Raw genomic sequence first — 21,249 nt, 5'->3', positions numbered from 1 at the left:
ATATTTAGGTAATGAGTAGGTATATAATCAGCAAGAAACCATATTAGATAAAGTCTTTGGAAACCCATTATTTCTAAGTGAAACCAAGACACGTTCCCTGCACTTTATGAGGAGAAATAAAAGTGTTAATGTTGTACATCGGCCTTTACCGTAAATGATTGTTCTCAGATAGGCTATGATTGGCTTATTAGTCGGTCTGGGCTCTAATAACAAAGATAATCATGTTTTGAGTGATGCAGAGCTCATGGTTAAGATCTTTATTTATTACACATTAGGGCGGCAGTGGGGAGGTCGCCTCTGCAGTGCAGGGTTGGAGGTTCGATCCCCCGCCACATGTCGAAGTGTCCCTGGGCAAGACACTGAACCCCACATTGCTCCCGATGGTTATGAGGGCGCCTTGCATGGCAGTAACTGCCATCGATGTATGAGTATGTGTATGAATGGGTGAATGTGGTAAGAAATGTAAAGCGCTTTGGGGCTGAGAAAATTGGTTAAAAATCGCTATATAAATCAAGTCCATTTAGCATTTACACATTGTTGTCACAGAGAAACAAAAGGCGTAGGAGTAGGCTAGCTGCTGGAGATGAGCAGGGCCAGACCAATGTTCCACTGTCCCAGCCTCCAGTGTCACATGCCTTCCCTGTGCAGCAGCCCCCGTCACCGGGCAGAGGCGCGTCGCTCCAGATGGAAATATCTTCCGGGACGGCACAGATTATTATTCTAGAATTAGCCAATGTGTCTTTGGGACAAACTAAATATATTTTGTGCTGGGAAGTTGTGAAGACGCATTTCATTCCTCCACAGCTGAACATGCTTGTCATTCTGTCGGCCTCTCTTTTTTCTATTTTAGATATCTGTCTCATTTTCTGTTTCCTCTCGGATGGAAAGAGGATCCCCGGAGAATGTTTTACAGAAAAACTCCCCCCCCCCCACCCCCCACCCCTCCTCTTATTAATAATCTTGTTCTTTTTACTGCCGACAGAACAGCTTGTAACTAAGCATACCGCTCATGTGTTTTTATGCAGCTTGAACATGTATTTATATGTCGAGTTCCTCCTCGGCACATTACTGCTGAGTATTTTCAGTGTCATGCTGTGGATGCGCTCATGGTATTCCTTGCATCTGTGTATTTACAGAGTGACAGTTGGCTTGAGATGCGCTTAAAACTGCAGTCAATATAATCTCTGCTTTACTGATGTTGCACTTATTGTTGAATGGCAAATGTATTCCAATGCAGACTGAAAAAAAAAAGTATCATTAAAACCCATGAGACTGAAAAAAAAATTAAATAAATGAAAATATAACTAAATGATAAGAGAAAAAAAGACTTTGTGAGATACCTGGGTATAGAGGCAATTGTGGCCAATGTCTACAGTATTGTCTACATGCTAACGTATTATGCTGATGTTCAGCAGACATAATAGTAAATGGATTATATATCGCTTTTCCCTGAGTTTTCACAGACCCAAAGCACTTTACATTGTTTTGTACACATTCACCCAATTTACACACACATTCATACACTGATAGCAGCAGCTACCACGCAGGGTGCAAGCTAACTTTTGGGAGCAATTTAGTGTTCAGTGTCTTGCCCAGGGACACTTTGACGTAAGGCGGGGAATCGAACCCCGGACCCTGTAACCCAGTGGACGACCGCCCTACCCACTTTGCCACAGCAGCCAAAATGGCATGTTCTTTAGATCATTAATATCAATAAGAAAAGGTGTGTGTCGTCCCTTTTGATATTTGTTGAGATATTTCAGTCTTGACCAAAAGACAACCAAGCCCACCTATAGAGCCATGCTAGCAGGCCGCATGGCTAAAAACACCTGAACTGTCACCGCCAGCAGCTGCTCTAGAGTTAAACTGATCCTATATGAGTTCTATGACGGTCATGTTGTAACTTGTAATATATTTGTTATAGAAATCAGTCTTTTGCCCACACATGCCAGATTAGAGCAGTACCACCACACCTGCAGCATCGTGTGTGTGTTGTGTGGGTAATGCATGTTGTTGATTCCCAGTGTCAACAAACAGGGGGTTTACCCAGGGTCACTGTGTCAGCCTGACAGCAGAGTGACACGGTTATTCCTCCCAGAGTCTGTCAGACAGAGAAAAGGGGAGAGAAAAAAACTGATTTGACCATAAGAAGAAATGATTATAAAGGTATGTCCCGCTCTGCATTTTAGAGTGCAGATTTCAGTAATGTTCAAAGCGGGTCCCATCAAACATGCTCTTATACTGTACAAGGTGCCAGTGGCGGACTCAGGGGGGCTACCGCCCCCCCTCATGGCTCTATGGTTGAAAAAGCGCGCTAAAGTGCCCTCGAGTGGTGAAAACGAGAGGAAATGCCTTATTGACTGCCCTTTTCAAGTGCAAAACATGATTGGGTGCCCATCTAGGGTGCCCCTTCATACAATAAATTATGATGATGTGCCCTCTAGAACAAGAAAATTCGATGAGGTGCCTTAATGAGGGTCCTTATAGTCCCCTTCTGCCCATCTGGTGCCCTTCTAGTGCGTTACAAGTACCCTGATAGTGCCCTTCTGCTCGTCTGGTGCCCTTCTAGTGCCCTGATAGTCCCCTTCTGCCCGTCTGGTCCTTCTAGTGCCCTGATAGTGCCCTTCTGCCCGTCTGGTGCCCCCATGTTTGAAAAAGTGATGCTAAAGCGCCCTCTATGGTGGTGAAAAGTGCCTTATTGGCTGCCCTTTACACGTGAACAAAAATGATTGAGTGCCCTAGGTTGCCCCTCCATACAATAGGCCTAAATGATGATGATGTGCCCTCTGGAGCAAGAATATGGCAAACCGAAAAGACAAGTTGTGGTACTCTAATGAGGTGCAGCCGACGAACAGGGAATGCGAAAGAGGCGTTGCTTTCATGTGGCGTCGCTATGACAAACAGCTACATCATCGAGTGGTATTTAAATCTCCACTGGATCACAAAGCAAAAAGTGGATTAAGAGTATGTCCGTACCCATAGTGGAAAAGAGCAATTAGATGCCAAGTTAGAAAAACTTAATATTTTCAGTTTGCATAATCCGTTTAAAATGTATATACATTTTTTGAGTGTCAAGATCCGGTCCTCATTCAAGTGTAGGTTATGTCGTGCAAGAGAGACGATAATAGTCAGCCATCACCTCAACATGAAGGAAAACTTCCTTCAATATTTCCGTAGCTGGCTGTCAGCGGTCAAAGACTGTATGGTAGCCGCACATTGATTTTTCTCCAGTCTAATTTACTTAAATGTTAGTAAAGATGAAAGCAGCAAGGCATCCTCCCTTCTTAGGCTAAAATGTGAAAGTGCACAGTGATGTGAACAACTAATTTTAGTGTTTATAAAGTCGCTAGAATTAGGGGAAACAGTGTCTTTGAAGCTAAATTTTTTCTGGGGGGGAACCCCCAGACCCCCCTTTTAATTGTGTGAGCCCAACAGTTTTTTTTAACATCTACAAACACAGTGTTTGGTGTTTCGTTACATTACATTCTATTTAGCTGACACTTTTATCCAAAGTGACTTCCATTAAGAGCATTCAACAATGAGGGTACAAACTCAGAACAACAAGAATCACGTCAGTACTATAGCTGCAAATAAACCAAACTACAAAGTGCCACAAGTAAGTGCTACATGGAGATGTAACAAGTGCCCCGAACGGGGCCTTCCAGGCAGCGCTGCCTTTAAGGCTTCGCTGGGGGAACAAAACACCATCGAGTTAGAAATGTTGTCCTGAATGTGCCCTTTTAATTTTTTCGCCCCTGCCCTTCAAACAGTCGGGGTCCGCCACTGCAATGTGTTATTGACCATAAGAAGAAGTACAGCTACTTTTGTATACTTTGTTACGATTGCTATGTCATCTGATTGCTCCTCTGCTGCTGTGCTGTGCTGCGGTGATTACACAGTCTCCCAGAAATGACTTGGACAAACCGAGGGCTGCTATCATGAGACTGTGTAGCAAATCAAACATTCAGAATTTTCAGATTCATATCTAGTGTGAGTGGACATTTTTTTCCCCTCTGGGAGACTATAAGGTCGGAGGGCATCTCAGGATAGAACTACCTCTGATGTCACTTTGCTTCTCATCCCCCTGTTTTAATCCCAAAATCTTAACAGAACTACTACGGTATGTGACTGTATTTGATTTGTTTTAATGCATCTCTTATCTTCTCATCATGGTTCCGTCTTCTCACAGCAAAAAGTTTGAGGGTCTTGTAAGAGGTTTTGAAGTATTATTTACTACTGCGGTGAGTGTGTGGACATTTGTTAACCTGTGTAACCAACAGAGGAGAAGGGGAGTGTGCCTCTATATGCCTTGTCCTTGTGTTCAGCTCATGTGAAATAAATCCTCTTCAGTCTCTGTCACCATGCTACTGCACTGTGTTTGTATTATTGAACACATGGCTGCTTGTCTAGATACATCTTTTATGTGTTTTTCTTTTCTTTTCTAGAAAGTAGACATGGCTGACGTTGAGCTGATTTGATTTAGGAAATGAATTGATTTGTTCAGTGGTTCCCAAGCTGAGGTTCAGGACTCCCCTAGTGGACCACAGTAAGAACCTAAGGGGGTCAGGAGTTGATTAACAAGTTAAGAAAGAAGAACAACATTCTTTCTTTCATTCTCTCTTATGGACTTTTATGTATTCCATATTTTCTTCAATCTGCCTCTTCAGGGCTCTAAAATGATTCACATAAAAACCACTTGAGGCTAGAAACAGCTGAATGAGTCTGTTGACATAAACTTGATCTCCAACTACTAATGTATAATATAAAATCACTTCATACTTTTTCTCCAATGGCAGGATTAGCTTCTTGTTATTGTATAAACTAATCATATACTGAGTTTTTGGCCTCTTGGTTTGAGACTATACTGACTATATGCGCGGTATTATACTAGTATATTATATCACTTCATGACATTTATTCTGTGACAGGATTTAGTGAGATTTGACAATTTACGATATCTCAGCCTGAGGGTTTTGTCAGGGTAAAATACGAGAAGGAAACGGTGAACACTATAATTTGACTAACATGCAGAGCTGCACATGAGCGCCGTAGCCTGTAGAATTTCCCAAAAATGTGTGAAATGCAAAGGGAGTTTATTGAATTTGAGATATTGTCAAAGCTTTTTGACAAGCCTGTGTGATTTATCATGGACTCAGTGCATGTGAACATCACTGTGTGTGTCCCAGAAAGCACACATTTTGACATTTTATTATTAGCATTAGAAAGCACACATTTTGACAATTTATTATTAGCATTAGAACACACTGACGAAGCTGACAGTGAAATGAACAGCTGTGCTGCTTATAACTCTTCAGACATGGTTTGGTATGACACACAAACGGACGATAAAGACTTTATTGTCTTTGGGAGAAAATGGGAGTAGCCCTGCTGTGTTTCCCGCTAATTGAATCATCAGCATGTGTGTGTGTGTGTGTGTCAGCGCTGTTGTCATTTGAAGTGAAAACGGGGTCTTTGCAGAAACCCACACACGTTAAGATGGAGTGCAGAGAGAGAGTAGAGCGGATGGTCTGTCTCCTGAGGAATGTGGTGCGGGATGCCTGGGCTACTCTCTCCAGGGCCGGCCCTTCATTGTATGCATACCTCTCCAGAATCAGGCCCTCATGCGCTGTCTGCATTGCCAGCATACTGTGGTGAAGGGGTCAGTGCCACCGGACCTCCTTTTGTCTGCGCTGATTGATGGTAATCAGACAGTCACTGTGTGTGTGTGCACTGCTGGTTCACAGCTCGCTGATGTGTGCAGATTAGTGGAGTTAACTTATGTATCTGGCTGATGTCATTAGGCCGGCCTGGCACACATCCATACACATAATGGCTTCATAAATCATTACACATTGGCTTGTCTTTGATTGTTGACATTTGATCTCTGCAAAGTTAACTTGAACTACGAACTATGAAATACATAGAAAAAAGACTTTGCTCATGTTTTTTCAGCCAATCAAGTGAAAAGCATTTATGGAGCCATAACTGTGTGAGTGTCGATTAGTTAGCCTGCTATCAGTGTGTACGAATGTGTGTGTGAATGGTAACGTGGGAAAGGAAAACAGGTCTCCCTTGCAAAAGAGTCTTCGGTCTCAATGGGATATACCTGTATAAATAAAGGTTAAAAAAATTAAATGTTAGACTGTTAGGCATTTAGTGTGTACATTTGTATATAGCCTACATTGGTTAATTTAAAATGTATTAAAGTAAAAAGTGTCAGGTTTCATAATGTCAGATACATAATACACCCTGGAGGAGCATTGTTTTTTTCAGGCTGTACTTTTACATGCATATCTTTTATCTGACCATATAGACCTGCTACCTGTTGTGTGACTAATATTTGAATCTGTTTTATTTTGATGAAAAATATATCCATCTATGAAGTATGAACACACAAGGTTGTAGAAACGCAGAGAGGAGCAAATACAGATAGGGCTTGAGTTGAGAAAGGTTCTTCCAAGGAATTTATCTAGAACTTTTTTCAAATTAATACAATTGAATAATATATTTTACATACTACTAATCATGCACATCGACTACAAACCAAGAGCTCTGTTAAGCCGGGCAGTTTATCTTCTTATCAGGGCTAGTTCAGGAATTCTTTTTAGCGACGTAGTTGACTGCTTGGTTTTGATGTGACTCCACGTTTAACATGAATTCATATACTTCTCTGGCATTGGAAATGGTATAGCAAATGAAATGTCGAGTGACATTCTGGTCATGACTATATTAGACTGTATTCTTAGTTACTGCGGTTTAAGCCAGTGGGTTGTGATATTTTCTTATGTTGTGCTTTGTGTCACTCTGCCTATTTTTTTACCACATTACCATCATTGAATTTTTACCCAGTGAATCAGTTGGACATGTTTTAATTATTTATGCTGGTTAATCCTGTAAAGGCCAAACATTAGCAATAGGCCTACGTATTAATACTTTAAAATCCGTTCATTGTTTTTCCGTATATGCTTTAAAGCTGCAAGCCAATTGGTCCCAATGGGGCAGGTTTTGAATATCATCACTCTGGACAGTTGTTAAAATGCTTTGTCTTTGCGATCTCAAATCTTACATGGGAGGCAGTTCTACGGTACAACTGTGGTCCCAAGCATAAACCTGGAGACAGAATATTCTTTTTTTTAGAATGAATGTTTACTTTTTGCCTCTTTCCACACAATTAACATTGAAAACTCCTTTTTCTAAACATGATAAATGAAGCACAGCGCCCTGTAGGCCAGTAAATGCTAACAGGGGAAATGACATAATGTGGGAGGGTGTGGAAAGTCCAGTTAACACAGATACTGTATGTGTTTTTTAAACTTTGTATTTCTTATAGGAATATGTAAAAAAAATATATATTTTTTAGCTTGTTGCCTCACTCTAGCGTTCAAGACAAGGCAGCAGAAACCATTCCTTTAACTGTGTGTGCATTAAAAAAAAGAAATGGGCAAAGGTGGCACATCGCTAATTAGCTTATCACTAACACTGGTAGTCAATGGGAGCGAGCGTTAACCTGTCTCCGTTAAATTGCAGCAAAATCAGCAAAATGCAGGCATACAAGTTTCTGTCGCCCTTGATTTGAACCCCAGAGTGAGGCAACAAGCTTAAAAAAAGTTAAACTATTCCTTTAAGCTTCCATTCAAGCTTATTCCGTATTCCATACTGTTCACTGACTAGATTCTTGACCATTTCAGGATCACCAAACCGCTGACGTTTGCCGACTGTGTTGGAGATGAACTGCCTCTCGGGTGGGAGGAAGTTTACGACCAGCAAGTGGGAGTTTACTACATCGACCACATCAACAGTGAGTAGTAGTGGGACATCACCATGTTGGCCTTCAATCATCTAAAAAGAAGCTAGTTGGTCACTCTTCTTCATGGGAATTATGCAAGTACAGTATATACATATTAGTCATCTGTGTTGCGCTGTGTTGTCAGAGACCACCCAGATTGAGAACCCGCGGACCCAATGGCGCCAGGAGCAGGAGCGCATGCTGAAGGAGTACCTGGTGGTGGCCCAGGAGGCCCTCAAAGCCAAGAAGGAGATGTACCTGGTCAAGCAGCAGCGTCTGGAGCTGGCTCAGCAGGAGATGTTGCTCTTCCACGAGCTCTCGGAGGACAACCGCTCCACCACCAGCAGTACGTCCCTACACACACACAACACCCCCTGTATTAAACATCAAACAAGGTCACCTCAGCATACACAAGGGGTTTCGGCAGTATTATGGTATACCAGGACATTCAAATAGCAGTATAAATAAAGGAATAACAGTATTACTTTAAAGGTTCAGTAAGTGGAATGGTCAGTTTAGCTAACTTCCTGTCAGTGACTGCAGTTAGCAGTCCCCTCCCTCGTCCCCACGTCACCACATTAATGCACTGCGGTCTTCAAGCAGCAAGTTATCTAGCATCATCTCAGATCCGTAAGTGTGATAAAACATGATAAAAACCATCAAAACAGACATCGGTAAGGATTTTTACTTGCTCCACCATTGTAAGCGCATACACATTCACCCATCTGTCGCTCTGCACGTGCACCGGCAGTGAGACGGGTGCCGGTTTGTAGCGTTCTCTCTTCTGATTGGTTATCAGTAGTGGAATCCCAGAAAAGTTTATTTGCCGATTACATGCAGACCGAGTGACTGAGAGATCGGCTTTATGAAACGTAAGGGATCACTGTATGAATAAAGAGCGATTTAACACTTATATTAACATAAATAAATCGCTTACTTCACCTTTCATTTTACAAATCTGCAGTGTAATGTGCGCATGTTTTATAATACATTCCTAAAGAGTGGATTTCCGTGTCCAGCAGCAATGTCTGTGTTTGAAGATTCTATAAAAGTATTGTCAGAACTCCTGTAAATAAATGATGGAGGCCTCATTTTTCAACCACAAAAATCAAACTGTCAATAAAGGACAACACTATTTAGACTAATCGCTCATAAGATGGTGAATGCAAAATGAGTTGATCCCCAAATGAAATGCGGCTTCATTGTGTAAAGCATCTTAATGAAATAATGCATCTTCAAATACTTTACAAGTCATAATATGCAGGATTTGGTTGGTTCACTTTATTTGGAAGGTAGCTTTTATTTAATTCTAGTGTGATGTGTTCAAGCGCTGTTATATTTGGCAAAGTTCATATATTCGTGATTAGTTTAAAGGTATGTTGTAAGAATGTAGTGTTAGGCGAGAAACTAAAACAAATAGAATACAGTTGAAGTATATATATATATAATGGTAAAACCATGTCCAGGGGGAGAAGGTTTAAAATGTATGAAAAATTGAATATCGCCTAATAACCCTGGCGTACACTAAAAGAAAGCATGAGAGGAGTGTGAACTGGAAGGCTCCATCACCAACCAACATCCATAGACTGTATTCTAAAAACCTGACCTAAGCCGACCTAAGTAGGCCTGGTCGTGTCATACTGATGTCCCTTTAGAAACCGGTGGGAGTGCAGATCTATAGAAGACTTCCCAAATCCCCTATTCCTGTTTCACCCCTTCCATCCCTTTGATCCAGCTCCACGCAGTCTGCCCTGCGACTCCAGCCAGCTGTCACTCACATAGCGTCTACAGAGAGCAAAGGCTGCTGGGAAATGACACCGGATCCCCCCCGCCCCCCTACGACTCTCAATATCGCATGTTAACCTTAAAATTGTGGCCACCAACTTCCCGCTGATCCCCTGTCTGTTCTTTTGTTCTATGTGTTCACAGCGCTCTCCGGCTCGTCTTCAAACGCCAAATACGACCCGGACCAAATCAAAGTGGAAATAGCTTGTAGAAGAGAGCGGGTAAGTCATTATCGCAGGAGAACAATAGGCTACAGCGAGGGGCCCTTTTGGGCAGACAAAAAAAACTGGGGCTTGGGTGTGGCCCCTACAGGATACCGTGGCTCTGGCCCCGGGGCCCTGGAGAGGATGAGGATGAGATCACCATCAAAGGGTCAGGCAGAGGCTAGGTCCCTCATACACACAGCCAAGTCAGACATTTCTGAGATCAGTCACATGGGTGAGGGTGTTTCCTGGATCAGAGACAGTTTTTTTTTTTTATGAAAGCATGAGTAGGACTTAAAGGTGGAGTCAGCGATTCTGGTGAATGCTTGTTGTCAAAATCACTTTTTGTCCAAATCTTTGAATTTTCTCCTCGCGGTCCACTATCTCTCCGTACTGTGTGCGCGCCAAAAGAAAATCTTGTGTTAAAACACAGCCTAGGCTCTTTAAACTGGTATGTAAATAAAGGGGCCCACCGTAGCTCATAACATGCCCGTTTACAGAGCTTAGGGCGCACTCACACTAGTGCCGTTTGCCTGTTCCGTGCTCAGCACGATTCAGCACGATTCCCCCCCCTCCCCACTCCCCCCGCAGGCCCGTGCTCACACTGCTGGTGGCCTGGGCACACTTGCACCTTGCCTACGTCACCGTGCGCGTTTAGGATTTGGAGCTTAGTCTACTTGTAGGCTATACGACTGTTTGTGAATATTTTCATCCGGCCAAATTTGCATCAAATATTCCACTTCCACATTAGAGCAACGAGAATCCTTAAGCTATTGTTTTTTTTTTAAATGTAGCCTTGACGTAATAGGTCGCGGTGGACAGTCTCATATTTGTGCAGCACGCTGTTTATTATTAATATAACGGCCCGTCATCAGACCATATGTATCCGGATGGTTTTGTACACATCGATCGCTCCATCAAATCCAAGTCAGAACTTTTTGTATGGGCAGAGATCGTTTTTTTAAGTGTCTTTATAAAGTTTCTTGTTAAACCTTAGTGTAGGCTATACTGTTTCCTTATCACCGGGCCGCGGTGTGTTGTTTTGGGTGCGTCTCCACCGCCATGCGTAAATGCAGTTATGACAGCTGACGGGAGGAAAAAGAAAAAAAATCATCTGACGAACGTGAGTAAACACGAAAACCTTTTTGCTGTGCTTTCTGAGCCGACCTAATTAGCTCTCTCCCTCTTTTATTAGCCCACACCTAGGCTTACACACACGTTAATTCTCACACATTATAGCTACAAGTCCAAGTGTTGGGCAATTCTGGTGCCGACTAAGGCAGCGGACGTTAACGGACAATGCATCCTTAATACATTCACGTCAGGAACGCCGCCTGTGCGCTTGCTTGTGCGCGTGTCATCTCATTAGCATCTGTACTTTGGCCACGGCACACCTCTCCCAGGTGGCCGTGGCCAAGGGGCTGTTCCGTGCTGGAATATGGTTGGCGTGGTCACACTAGGCCAAACGTTCTAGACTTTAGTATGCTAATAAGCTTTGGCACGGGGCCGCGGCCCTAGTGTGAGTGGCCCCTTAGGCTGTGTATTAACTCCTGTTTACACACACATATTCACTGAGTGATTTTGTCAACAAACATTCTCCAGAATCACTGACTTCTTTTTTTTTACTGTAAAAATTCAAAGCTAGAGCCGTTACAGATGCAGATAGTTGACTGGAGACAGATGTGTTTTTGAGGATTGTGTGACACAGTAAGTTTATAATTGTCCCTTATTATCAGACGATGGTCAGTCATTGGGTATACGTTCCTCATTTGATTTGTCATTCACAGGCAACACCCACACATCAACACTGATCATTTGAATTAGCCAGCGAAGCCTAAAGCTCTGTCAAAAGGCATGAATGGCCAGACACGTTTCCAATAAGGGTCACTGCTATATACTTTTGAAAATCTTGGTTGTACAGGTGTTGATGTTAGGGCAGGTAGGTTATGTAGGTCCCTTCACCACTTTGGTCTGAACTGTAACTTCAATCATGGTCCCCCAGTGGATGAATTGCATTACAAGTTTATTCCCCTGCATAATAATCGGTTCAACATTCCACATAGTCCAATATTGTGGTTTCTAAATAAACGTACCTCCACTTTGTGTTTAGGTCTAGGTAGCAACTGTTAGCATGCTAAAAAAACTGAACTAAGATGGTTGTCTGGACTCTTGTCAGACTTGTTCCAATGTTACTGATAGCATTATAAAGTATTTCTCTGTAGTTAGAATATCACATATGACATGATCAGACCGATGTTCAAAATTCACTGTTTTCTACCGCTATGAATGAAATTCATTCAGTCTTCAGACACGTGTTACAAGAAGTGTCGCGAGACTCATTTCGCCAAGTTTTTTTAATTACGCTTTTCCTGGCACACTTGGATAAGATTAAGACAGAAAAAAAGAATGGTTATAATCAAGCAAGAATGGTTATAATCAAGCAGCAGAGAAACCCCTGACTCTTAAGGTGGAGTCAGTGATTCTAGAGACGCTTGTTGCCAGCGTCACTTTTTGTGATTGTTTAGACAACAAGCAATCTCCACAATCATTGACTCCACCTTTTTAAGTGTCCGTCATCTTCTCCAGAAACACTGGATCCTCACTGAACTGAATCGTTTACTAAAATCACAATCAGCTTTTTTTAGCTTTAATATCTGAAGCCCAAGATGATCAGGCAGAAAAGTATTCTGATCGCTAAACTGAACCTGATGTGTAAAATTGACCGAGTGCCCCTTAACAGTTGATACACAACAACATGAAATCATTATTTATTTATTTATTATTATTATTCCGGACAATTACACACAAAATACACAATTTTCTCTTTGCATATTCACACATATTACTTTGTGTTATCGTCCGAAGGGTGTCAGGAGAAGCCAAAGGCTTATCAGGTCCCGCCCCCACTGCCATAAGATTCAGATACACAGCTTATCAATGTTTTTTTGTTTTCTGGACATCTCCAGAGATTTTTCAGGCAGTGAATCTGTGTTCTCCGCTGCTCTCGGTGATAGAGCTGGAGTGTTTAATACTGGGCTAATTATTAAAGCCTTCAGTCACACACAAAGGTTGCGTTCCGAATCGCATACTTTCTACTATATAGTATGTAGAAAAAAGATTTAGGATGTCCCGATTCTTGTGGCCAGATTTAGGATGGTTAGAAGTACCCGGATGTCCTACTTCATGCGGCCAAGATTGTTAGTGTTGAAAAGTGCATCCTATTTGGGCGATTCTGACCCACAATCCAGTGCGCACGTGAAGTGACGTAACATCGACGAAGCCTCCATATGAAAACAAACGGAGATGCGACGGATATAAAAGCAAGAGGCAAGATCAAGGCGCAATGTTATGATGAAATAAGAGAGTAAAGTATGTCCCAATAGTGTGCCTACTGCATCCTAACTAGATTATTTTTATCGCCGGATGTAGTATGTAGAATAGAAAAAAGAAAGAGTATGCGATTCGGAACGCAACCATAGACTCTTTTCCAAAAAGTTAAACCCTAATCAGGATGTCTTCTCAAGGAGAGAAAAAGGCCCGTGTGTGTGTGTGTGTGTGTGTGTGTGTGTGTCTCTGTATAAACATAGCATAGCATTCCTGTATGTGAATTGTCATGATTAAGCAGTTTTGGTGGGTGGTGAGAGAAGCCCATTGTGCCCCATGCTAATGCTAACCCCTCCATGCTCGGCCCTTGTGTGTGTCCACAGCTCTCCAGACTGAAGCAGGAGCTGGCCCAGGTGAAGCAGGAGCTGCAGTATAAGGAAATGGGAGTGGAGACCTTGCAGGAGTGAGTGTTCCCTGTGTGTGTGTGTGTGTGTGTGTGTGTGTGTGTGTGTGTGTGTGTGTGTGTGTGTGTGTGTGTGTGTGTGTGTGTGTGTGTGTGTGTGTGTGTGTGTGTGTGTGTGTGTGTGTGTGTGTGTGTGTGTGTCCAGGCCCACCCTTCCTACCACCAGACCACCACCCTACTCTTTCCTCCACACCCAGCCGCCTTTTCCCACTATATAACTCCCTCTTCCCACCACCTCTTTCTTTCTCTTTTCTACACTATTCATTGAGTTCATAGAAACCATTCCATGTTTTTTTTTCATATTTAAAGCGTCCATTTTTAATTTCTGCATCCCTTTCAAAATGTTTCACATGGCTCACAAGGACAGTTATATTACAATATCAGACATTCTGATGGTAAGATCTGGATCCAAATCTCACCATTACTATTTGACCCATAAAGAAAATAAGAGGATTATCAATAGAATAAGAACAACATATCTCTTCTTCAGCTTGTATTCACGAGGCTGTATTCCTCCATTTTCCTTTTTAGTTTGTGTTGCTATTCAAACAAACACACACACACACACATAGCGTCTTTTGTGCTGGCAACATTTTTTCGTGCAGTTCCAAATTTCATGTTAGAATTAGAAGCTCCGCCTCTCAGAACTGGGGGAAAGAGAGAGAGAGAGCGAGAGTGTTTGAGTAAAAAAGGCAAATGGAGGGAGTTTTTTGATGGAAAAGGGGGACTCCACCTCAGGAAGAGGATGCACCAGTGGAGTGCAGGGAGCCAAGGCTCAGCTCGGAGAGGAAGTTGCTCCATGGAGGAGGGAGGGGGGAGGAGGGGGTAGGAGGGAGGAGGGAGGAGGGGGGAGGGAGGAGGAGGGAGGTGTGGGCCCGAGAGCGGTTTCAAAAACAGAGATATCTGGCAGCAAATTCCTCTGCACTTCCTGAGCCCTGGCAAAAGAGTTCCTTATCTCTTTAGATAAAACACATCTCGAGTGATTCCCAGAATAGCCAGGAGAATACACAGCTTGCAGAAAACATGGACGCATCCTGTGTGTGTGTGTGTGTGTTTGTGTGTGTTTGTGTGCCTTTGTCTGCTTGTTTGTGTGCCTTTTGTTTGCGTGTGTGTGTGTGTGTGTGTGTGTGTGTGTGTGTGTGTGTGTGTGTGTGTGTGTGTGTGTGTGTGTGTGTGTGTGTGTGTGTGTGTGTGTGTGTGTGTGTGTGTGTGTGTGTGTGTGTGTGTGTGTGTGTGTGTGTGTGTGTGTGTGTGTGTGTGTGTGTGTGTGTGTGTGTGTTTGTCCTGCTGTTTCTTGTGGGTTGTTTTATGCCCAGTAGGGTTGAGGGCAGGAGTGGGACCCTGGGGCTGTTGTTTATCCTATCTGAGCCGTTGTCAGCAATATGGCTAATTGTTCTCCACGCCATGTCGCGTCCGATAAAGCAAACAAACAAGATTGTGACGTAGAGACGCCCCCCCCCCCCCCCCTCTAATCGTCACTGCTCCACTGAAAGAATGCAGAAGTTTGAGACCGGACTGTATCTCTTTTGGACAGCTTAGCCTGAGAGTACCCCTTCTGCTCATCTGTATTCCAACTGATCTCCGCAAACTTCACACATATTTTCCGACTGAACACCAAAACCAATGTCTGAGCCAGGCGTTTTATGGAATTTATCAACCAAAAACCTCTCGCTTGTTAAGAAAATCTTTTTTTTACGGTACACAGGGTGGGGTATGGGGTTCAACACAAGCAGGCACTGAGGGGTGGGTAGGGCCTTTTTTTTTCAAGTTTTGCTAAACATATAAACTCCCAGGTCCTGCCAATGGGGCGGGGGGGAACAAAGCCCAGCTTGTTTTGGGAGGAAGAGGCAGGGTTGGGTGGATGAACAGTTACCTGCTGTTGAAGGAGAGTGAAGGAAGCGGGCTGTGGTGACTGAGGGGGGGGGGGGGGGGGGCACGTGCCAGGCCCCAGTGATGAAGCAGGCACCAACACACCAACATAAACCCCACTCTCCCCCCCTCACCCTCACCCGCACTGAAGAATACAAGACCATTAGCATCAAAGCAGGAGAGCAGCACATTGATCGGATCACATGACCTGTTCTTTAATCTACAGAGAAAGTCCAATAGGTTCTGGATGGGTCGTAGTTGTTTCACCCGTAGCTGAGATTTCCTCTCCAAACGAGGAGCCTTTGAAAGCATCACTTTAAAAGGCTGAACCTATATCCCTGCATGTGGAAACAGAGATTAGCTTTTACACCGGCCCTTCACATTCATTGTCAGTGTTTCATGACTGACCACAGTCTAAAAAAAACCCACTTGAGTGTTTCATGAATGTGTCCTCCCACACAGAAATACTTCAGACGTTCATCTGAAGATATTTTTTTTATGACTTATTTTCCACTGACCTCCTTTCCGATATAAAGCACCCACCCCCTGGTGCTGGTAAATGAATGAGAGGTGTCACTCCTCATTTGAAACAGATTGAGACTTCCATTTACATTTCAGTATTCAGGTCAGGTGTCGGGGTTTTAGTTTCTTTTTATCCCAGACTTGACAATTATAATGCAACAGCATCTTTTCCCCGCTGTCCCTCTTTGTTGTGATTTTAAGTTTTGCTTGCATGTTGCTTTTGTTAAAGAGCATGTTAACCTAATCTACGACAGGAGTCAGGAACTTCACCAAACTGTGACATCTGTAATGTAATGCTGTTGCAAATGCCCAAGTGTGCTAAATCTAAAGGCTAGATCTGAAATCAACCGGGTAGGACCCTGATAAAAAAGAGTGAGCTAATTCAAATGTTTGTGTTTGTGGCGCAGGATTGACAGGAAGATGTCGTGCAGTCAGACGAACTACAAGCTGGACGAGGCCCAGGCCATCTTCACAGAGCTGCGCAGCATCAAGAAGGCCATCAGCACAGGCCAGAAGGAGAGGCAGGACCTCATCCAGGTATCTGACTTTTGCCCTGCGTTCCAAATCACATACTTTTTCTTTTTACTACACTACATACTTAAAGTACAGAAGAGTTTAAGAAATGTCAAGAATAAAGACGCAAGACTCCAAAATGCAATTGGAGTTAGTGGGGCATGTATGTATTTTTTCAGCATACTACAATTGACCTGCATATATTGGGACATCCTAAATCTCTTTCTGGCATACTAAATAGTATGGAAGTATGGGGATTGGAACGCAGGGTTGGTTTCCAAAAGATATACCTCCACATCCTGCCATCCCTGTTCATATCCTGATATATTATGTTGTTGGAGTATTCTTTGCTGACCTCTAGTGTCTGTTACCCTCCACTGTTCTGTTGCTCCTCACCACTGTCTCTTGTTAAAACACACATTTCCAGACTGAATCACCGACCACATCTCTTGATTTTGTCAACAAAGCAAAAAGTTGTAGTATGGAGTATATAATGAATAATAGACCATGACTCAGTCTGATTGTAAAGTCACGTTTTCAGAGGTGTTACCCTGGCAATGTCAGTCTATTTAGAAACACATACCGGAGGCACATGACACTCTTTAAATGTGAAAAGGATTCAGTTGGTAAGGCGTCCCCCTCCCGGGCCGGGCCCAGCAGCAGACCCGGGTTCGATTCCCACCCGCGGTCGTTTTCTGCATGTCACTCCCCTCTCTGCCCCATTTCACCTCTGTCTCTCTGCACTATCAATAAAAGCATAAAAATGCCCAAAAAAATATCTAAAAAAAAAAAAAAAAATATATATGAAAAGGATTTGAAATGAGCAAAAGGGAAAAATCCATCTTTAAAAAAAAGGGTTTAAAGGTAGAGTCAGTGTTTCAGGAAAACGCTTGTTGTCAAAATCAGTTAATATCGCCCAATGATCAGCTACCTGTCCATATTGTGTGTGTGAATAAAATGCTGGTGTTAATACATAGCCTAAGTTCTGTAAACGGGCAGGTTTGCTAGCTGCGATGGGCCCCTTTTGTTTACATTCCCGTTTACGAAGCCTAGGCTGTGAACTAACACCAGGGTTTTTTTTCAGCGCACACACAGTACGTTCAGGTAGCGGATCCCCTTTTTTACAGAAATTGATTTTGACAACAAGTGTTATACAAAATTCCTGACTCCACCTTTTAGGCTACTTAGTTAGCATTTTATTTTTTTGTCCAATTGTTTTGTTGTACTTTTATCACTTTTATCACTTTTATATTGTTGGATCAGATTATATTTATAATACACATGATAATCTCTGTTCTGTGTCACAGAGTCTGGTGAAGTTGACGGTGAACTTCCAGAGCAGCCTGTCTGTGGGCGAGTCGGCCGGCGACGTGGTGAACAGCACTGGAACAGACCTGCAGCAGTACTGTGACACGGGCTGTCAGACTGACATCATGGGAGAGGTAAGAGACATGTACAGTCTATGTACCAGACACTGCTGCTCCTCCCTCTGTCCCCCTAAAACAGGGCCTTTCAAACATGTGGAAGAGGGGGTGGGGGGTTGGAGATTGATGTGAGGTGTGTTCCGTAATTTGCGGCAACATTTGGTCTCTCTTTTCGGGGGCATTTTCCCTTTAAATCTGAATGCACAAACATAATGCACATACTTTTAGTTTCAGTGTGACTTCAACTTTGCTTCGCCTAACTGTAAAACTTGCCTAAGAATCTCTTAAGTTCTAACTTTCTTCAGTATCAAAGTTTTCCAGTGATAGCTGTCTATACAACCATAGCTAGCATTGCAAACAGGAGCTGCTGATAGCTTATCCAGCAGACTTTGAATGTTGCCAATTTAAAAAAAAATAAAAAATCTATGCTAATAATACAGGGCTTAATTTTTAGCACACGGCTAACCAACTGGGGAGTGATGAGACATTTTTTTGAATCAGTTTTGTCTGGGGCACATTGTCAGACTTAAAAAAAAAATTGCTATAAAGGAAGGATCAGCTGCTCAAATGATGACTAGATGAAGCCACGGGCTGCTCTCTATACTCCCTCTGAATATCTGAAATGAGTAATGGCTAAAAGTGGCTAACAAGCTAGTTCCCATGAGCCATCATTCTCCACCTGTTTGTTACGTAATTCCTTCTCTCTTTTCTTTTTAGTATGGTTCCCAAGATTCCTCCCATCTAGTGGACAAAGTGAAAGTCAACTGGCAGTACGAGGAAGCCAAGAAAAAGTGAGTATGCCCGACTGTTTGTTGTTTATCAGGCGTAGTACTATGACACAGCGGCATGGCAGCACTGACTCACACACACACATGCCCCTGGTCAGCCCCCCCCCCCCCCCCCCCTCTGGTTCCTCAGGGCCTGTATCATGGCGTCCAGTGGGAGTGCGGCCAGTAGGGAGGGCCTGTTAGACTGTTATGAATAGTATTTGCGCCCGGTGTCCGTGGCTGCTGAGCGATATGTCTGGTTCCAGTGGAATGAGCTGGGTGGTCACATTCTTCCCCTGGCCAGGCTGCTGCTGCTGACTGTGTGCTGCCTTTGTGCACACAGCCAGAGAGAGAGAGAGAGCACTGGCCCACCGCCTGCTTGGGTGAACACCCTGCTCCTCCGCAAGGTGCTTTAATACACACACAGTTTGGTTAAATATATCCCTGCCCCAAACCTATAGGCCAGGCCACGTTATGCCAATACAAAGCCTGAACTTGAGTTAGTTTAGAAAAAGGGGTTGCTTATGGTTAAGTAAAGCTATGTAGGGCTGGGTATTGAAGTTGGATGCTTTTTTGTTGCGCCGACCTGAATGCCTCCATGCCATTGTGTAATTAAAAAATGTCTTGAAGTTCAATACCAAATTTCACCTAAGGGGTTAATCAACATCAGTTATCAGCCAATATGCATGCATTACAAGAAGCATACATGAGGTTACAACATAGGTTACATAGTATTCATCAGTCTTTCACTGTATTTACATATCGTTCCTTTTTGTTCGGATATTTTGTTGGAGCTGCAGTGGCCCAGGATACGGGGAGTTTGTGGTCATCTGAAGTCGGTTAGTTCAATTTAAGTAGGTTTTCTTTTAAATAATAATGTATAAGTAGATTGATGATACATTCCTGGTTGGACAGGTTAAGTTTCAGCTGTAAGACTGTACTGTAATGATAGCTGCAACCATGAGTAGAGTCACCACGTTATTACGCTGGCTACGTGCACTATTCTATTTTTTTTATGTTCAAGATTCATGTTGCTGTAGTGACCCAGCAACAGCAATGCCAACCATGACATCAGAGAGGGAGAGGGAGGGAGAGAGAGGGAGGGAGAGAGAGAGAGAGAGAGAGAGAGAGGGAAGGAGGGAGGGAGGGAGGGAGAGAGACCTGTGGAAACTTGCATGCTCTGTCACTGAGTCACTCTGTCTGAAATCCAGCAAACATAAACACAGTCATTTCATCAGAGCCGAGGTCCCATTTAACTCTGTCTGAATAAACGCGGAGGCGACGCACACCTGTGAGCACACTGACTTGATGCAGCAGCATGGCTCAGGTGGATATTAGTGCACTGAATGTTGTCATTATAGACACAGCATCAAGTGTGTGCTCGGCTCAAACATGTGCTCTGACGTCCTGCTGACTCTGCATTACAAACACCTGTGCAGAGTACACAGAAGTTATGACATAGCATAATTGGTATGTAGCCGCCCAGTCAGTCATTACTGGGATAATATTATGTGGGGACTTATCACAAGTAGTATCATCACTGTAATGGAGAAAAAAGTCAGTGTGTATAGTATATCTGTTTTCTTTAAGTTTGTTTCCTTTTTGATATTTAGATTTTTAATCAAAACATGCGAACACCGTGCCCTTTGCCCTTCACTTAGTGTGCAGAAAAGTTCATGTAACAACTGTTTTTAACCAAGTAGTTCTAGCTTGTCCCCCTGAGTATCCATCCTCCAGCTATACCCATGCCAATCGCACAGTGCCAGGTGAAAGGAGAGAATTCAGCCTACATGCCATTTTGCCTTTTTCCAACCCTCCTCCCTTGCTGTCCCCTCAGGGTGCAGAGTATCCAGCACCAGCTAGCACAGCTGGACAGTGAGAGCTGGTCTGGGCGGGCGGAGGCCGACAGGGACAGGGACTTCATGCAGCTGCTGCGTGAGAAGGAGGCCCTGCTGCAGGACATCACCCTGCTCAGCCAGCAGCAGCACACTGCAGACACTCTGCTGCAGCTGGACGACGAGCGCCACAGGCTGACGGAGGAGGTGCACCGCGCACACAGCTCCCAGAGCCAGGGAGCCAATCAGAGGTCAGCGCCGCAAGGGCTTCTGGGATCACAGCTATACTATTTCTCACTTTTTTTTTACCAGCAGATCATTTTAGATTTGTCAGAATAGATATTGTAAGGATCTCGTTAAAGGTGCAGTATGGGGAGGGGGGGGGGTAGATTGGTTGTGTATGGGCAGTATATGTATACATCATTGTTTTGGTTTGTAGGATAAGCCACACATATTACTGTGAGCACAATGGCAAACCACAGACTCATTTAACCCATCTGATTCTAACTGATGTTGTTCTGTGTAACGTTCTGACAGGATCCTGCAGCAGGAGAAGAGGAACGTTCTGCTGAGACAGCTGGAGGAGGCCACGCGCATCACCACCTACCTTCACACCCAGCTCAAGAGGTGACGCACACACCCATGCTTTGATGCACCTGTGGCCTTTTATTTATTTTATTTTATTTTATTTTATTTTATTTTATTTTATTTTATTTTATTTTATTTTATTTTATTTTATTTTATTTTATTTTATTTTA

General features: G+C 43.3%; 1 protein-coding gene across 2 annotated transcripts in view; it reads left to right on the top strand.

Annotated features, from left to right (window-relative positions):
• Positions 1-21,249, top strand: part of wwc3 (WWC family member 3) — a 41,260-nt gene that overhangs the window by 9,236 nt on the left and 10,775 nt on the right. For both annotated transcript variants that reach the window (XM_080032613.1, XM_080032612.1), the window contains exons 2-10: positions 7,689-7,798; positions 7,932-8,132; positions 9,716-9,792; positions 13,482-13,561; positions 16,360-16,489; positions 17,773-17,907; positions 18,607-18,680; positions 20,494-20,742; positions 21,029-21,118. In XM_080032613.1, the coding sequence (XP_079888739.1) occupies positions 7,689-7,798; positions 7,932-8,132; positions 9,716-9,792; positions 13,482-13,561; positions 16,360-16,489; positions 17,773-17,907; positions 18,607-18,680; positions 20,494-20,742; positions 21,029-21,118 (1,146 nt within the window). The remainder of the gene's footprint in view (positions 1-7,688; positions 7,799-7,931; positions 8,133-9,715; positions 9,793-13,481; positions 13,562-16,359; positions 16,490-17,772; positions 17,908-18,606; positions 18,681-20,493; positions 20,743-21,028; positions 21,119-21,249) is intronic.

This window comes from Ammodytes marinus (genome assembly GCF_949987685.1).
Source record: "Ammodytes marinus genome assembly, chromosome: 8".
NCBI lineage: Eukaryota > Metazoa > Chordata > Actinopteri > Uranoscopiformes > Ammodytidae > Ammodytes > Ammodytes marinus.
This window is presented reverse-complemented; position numbering and strand designations above follow the sequence as displayed.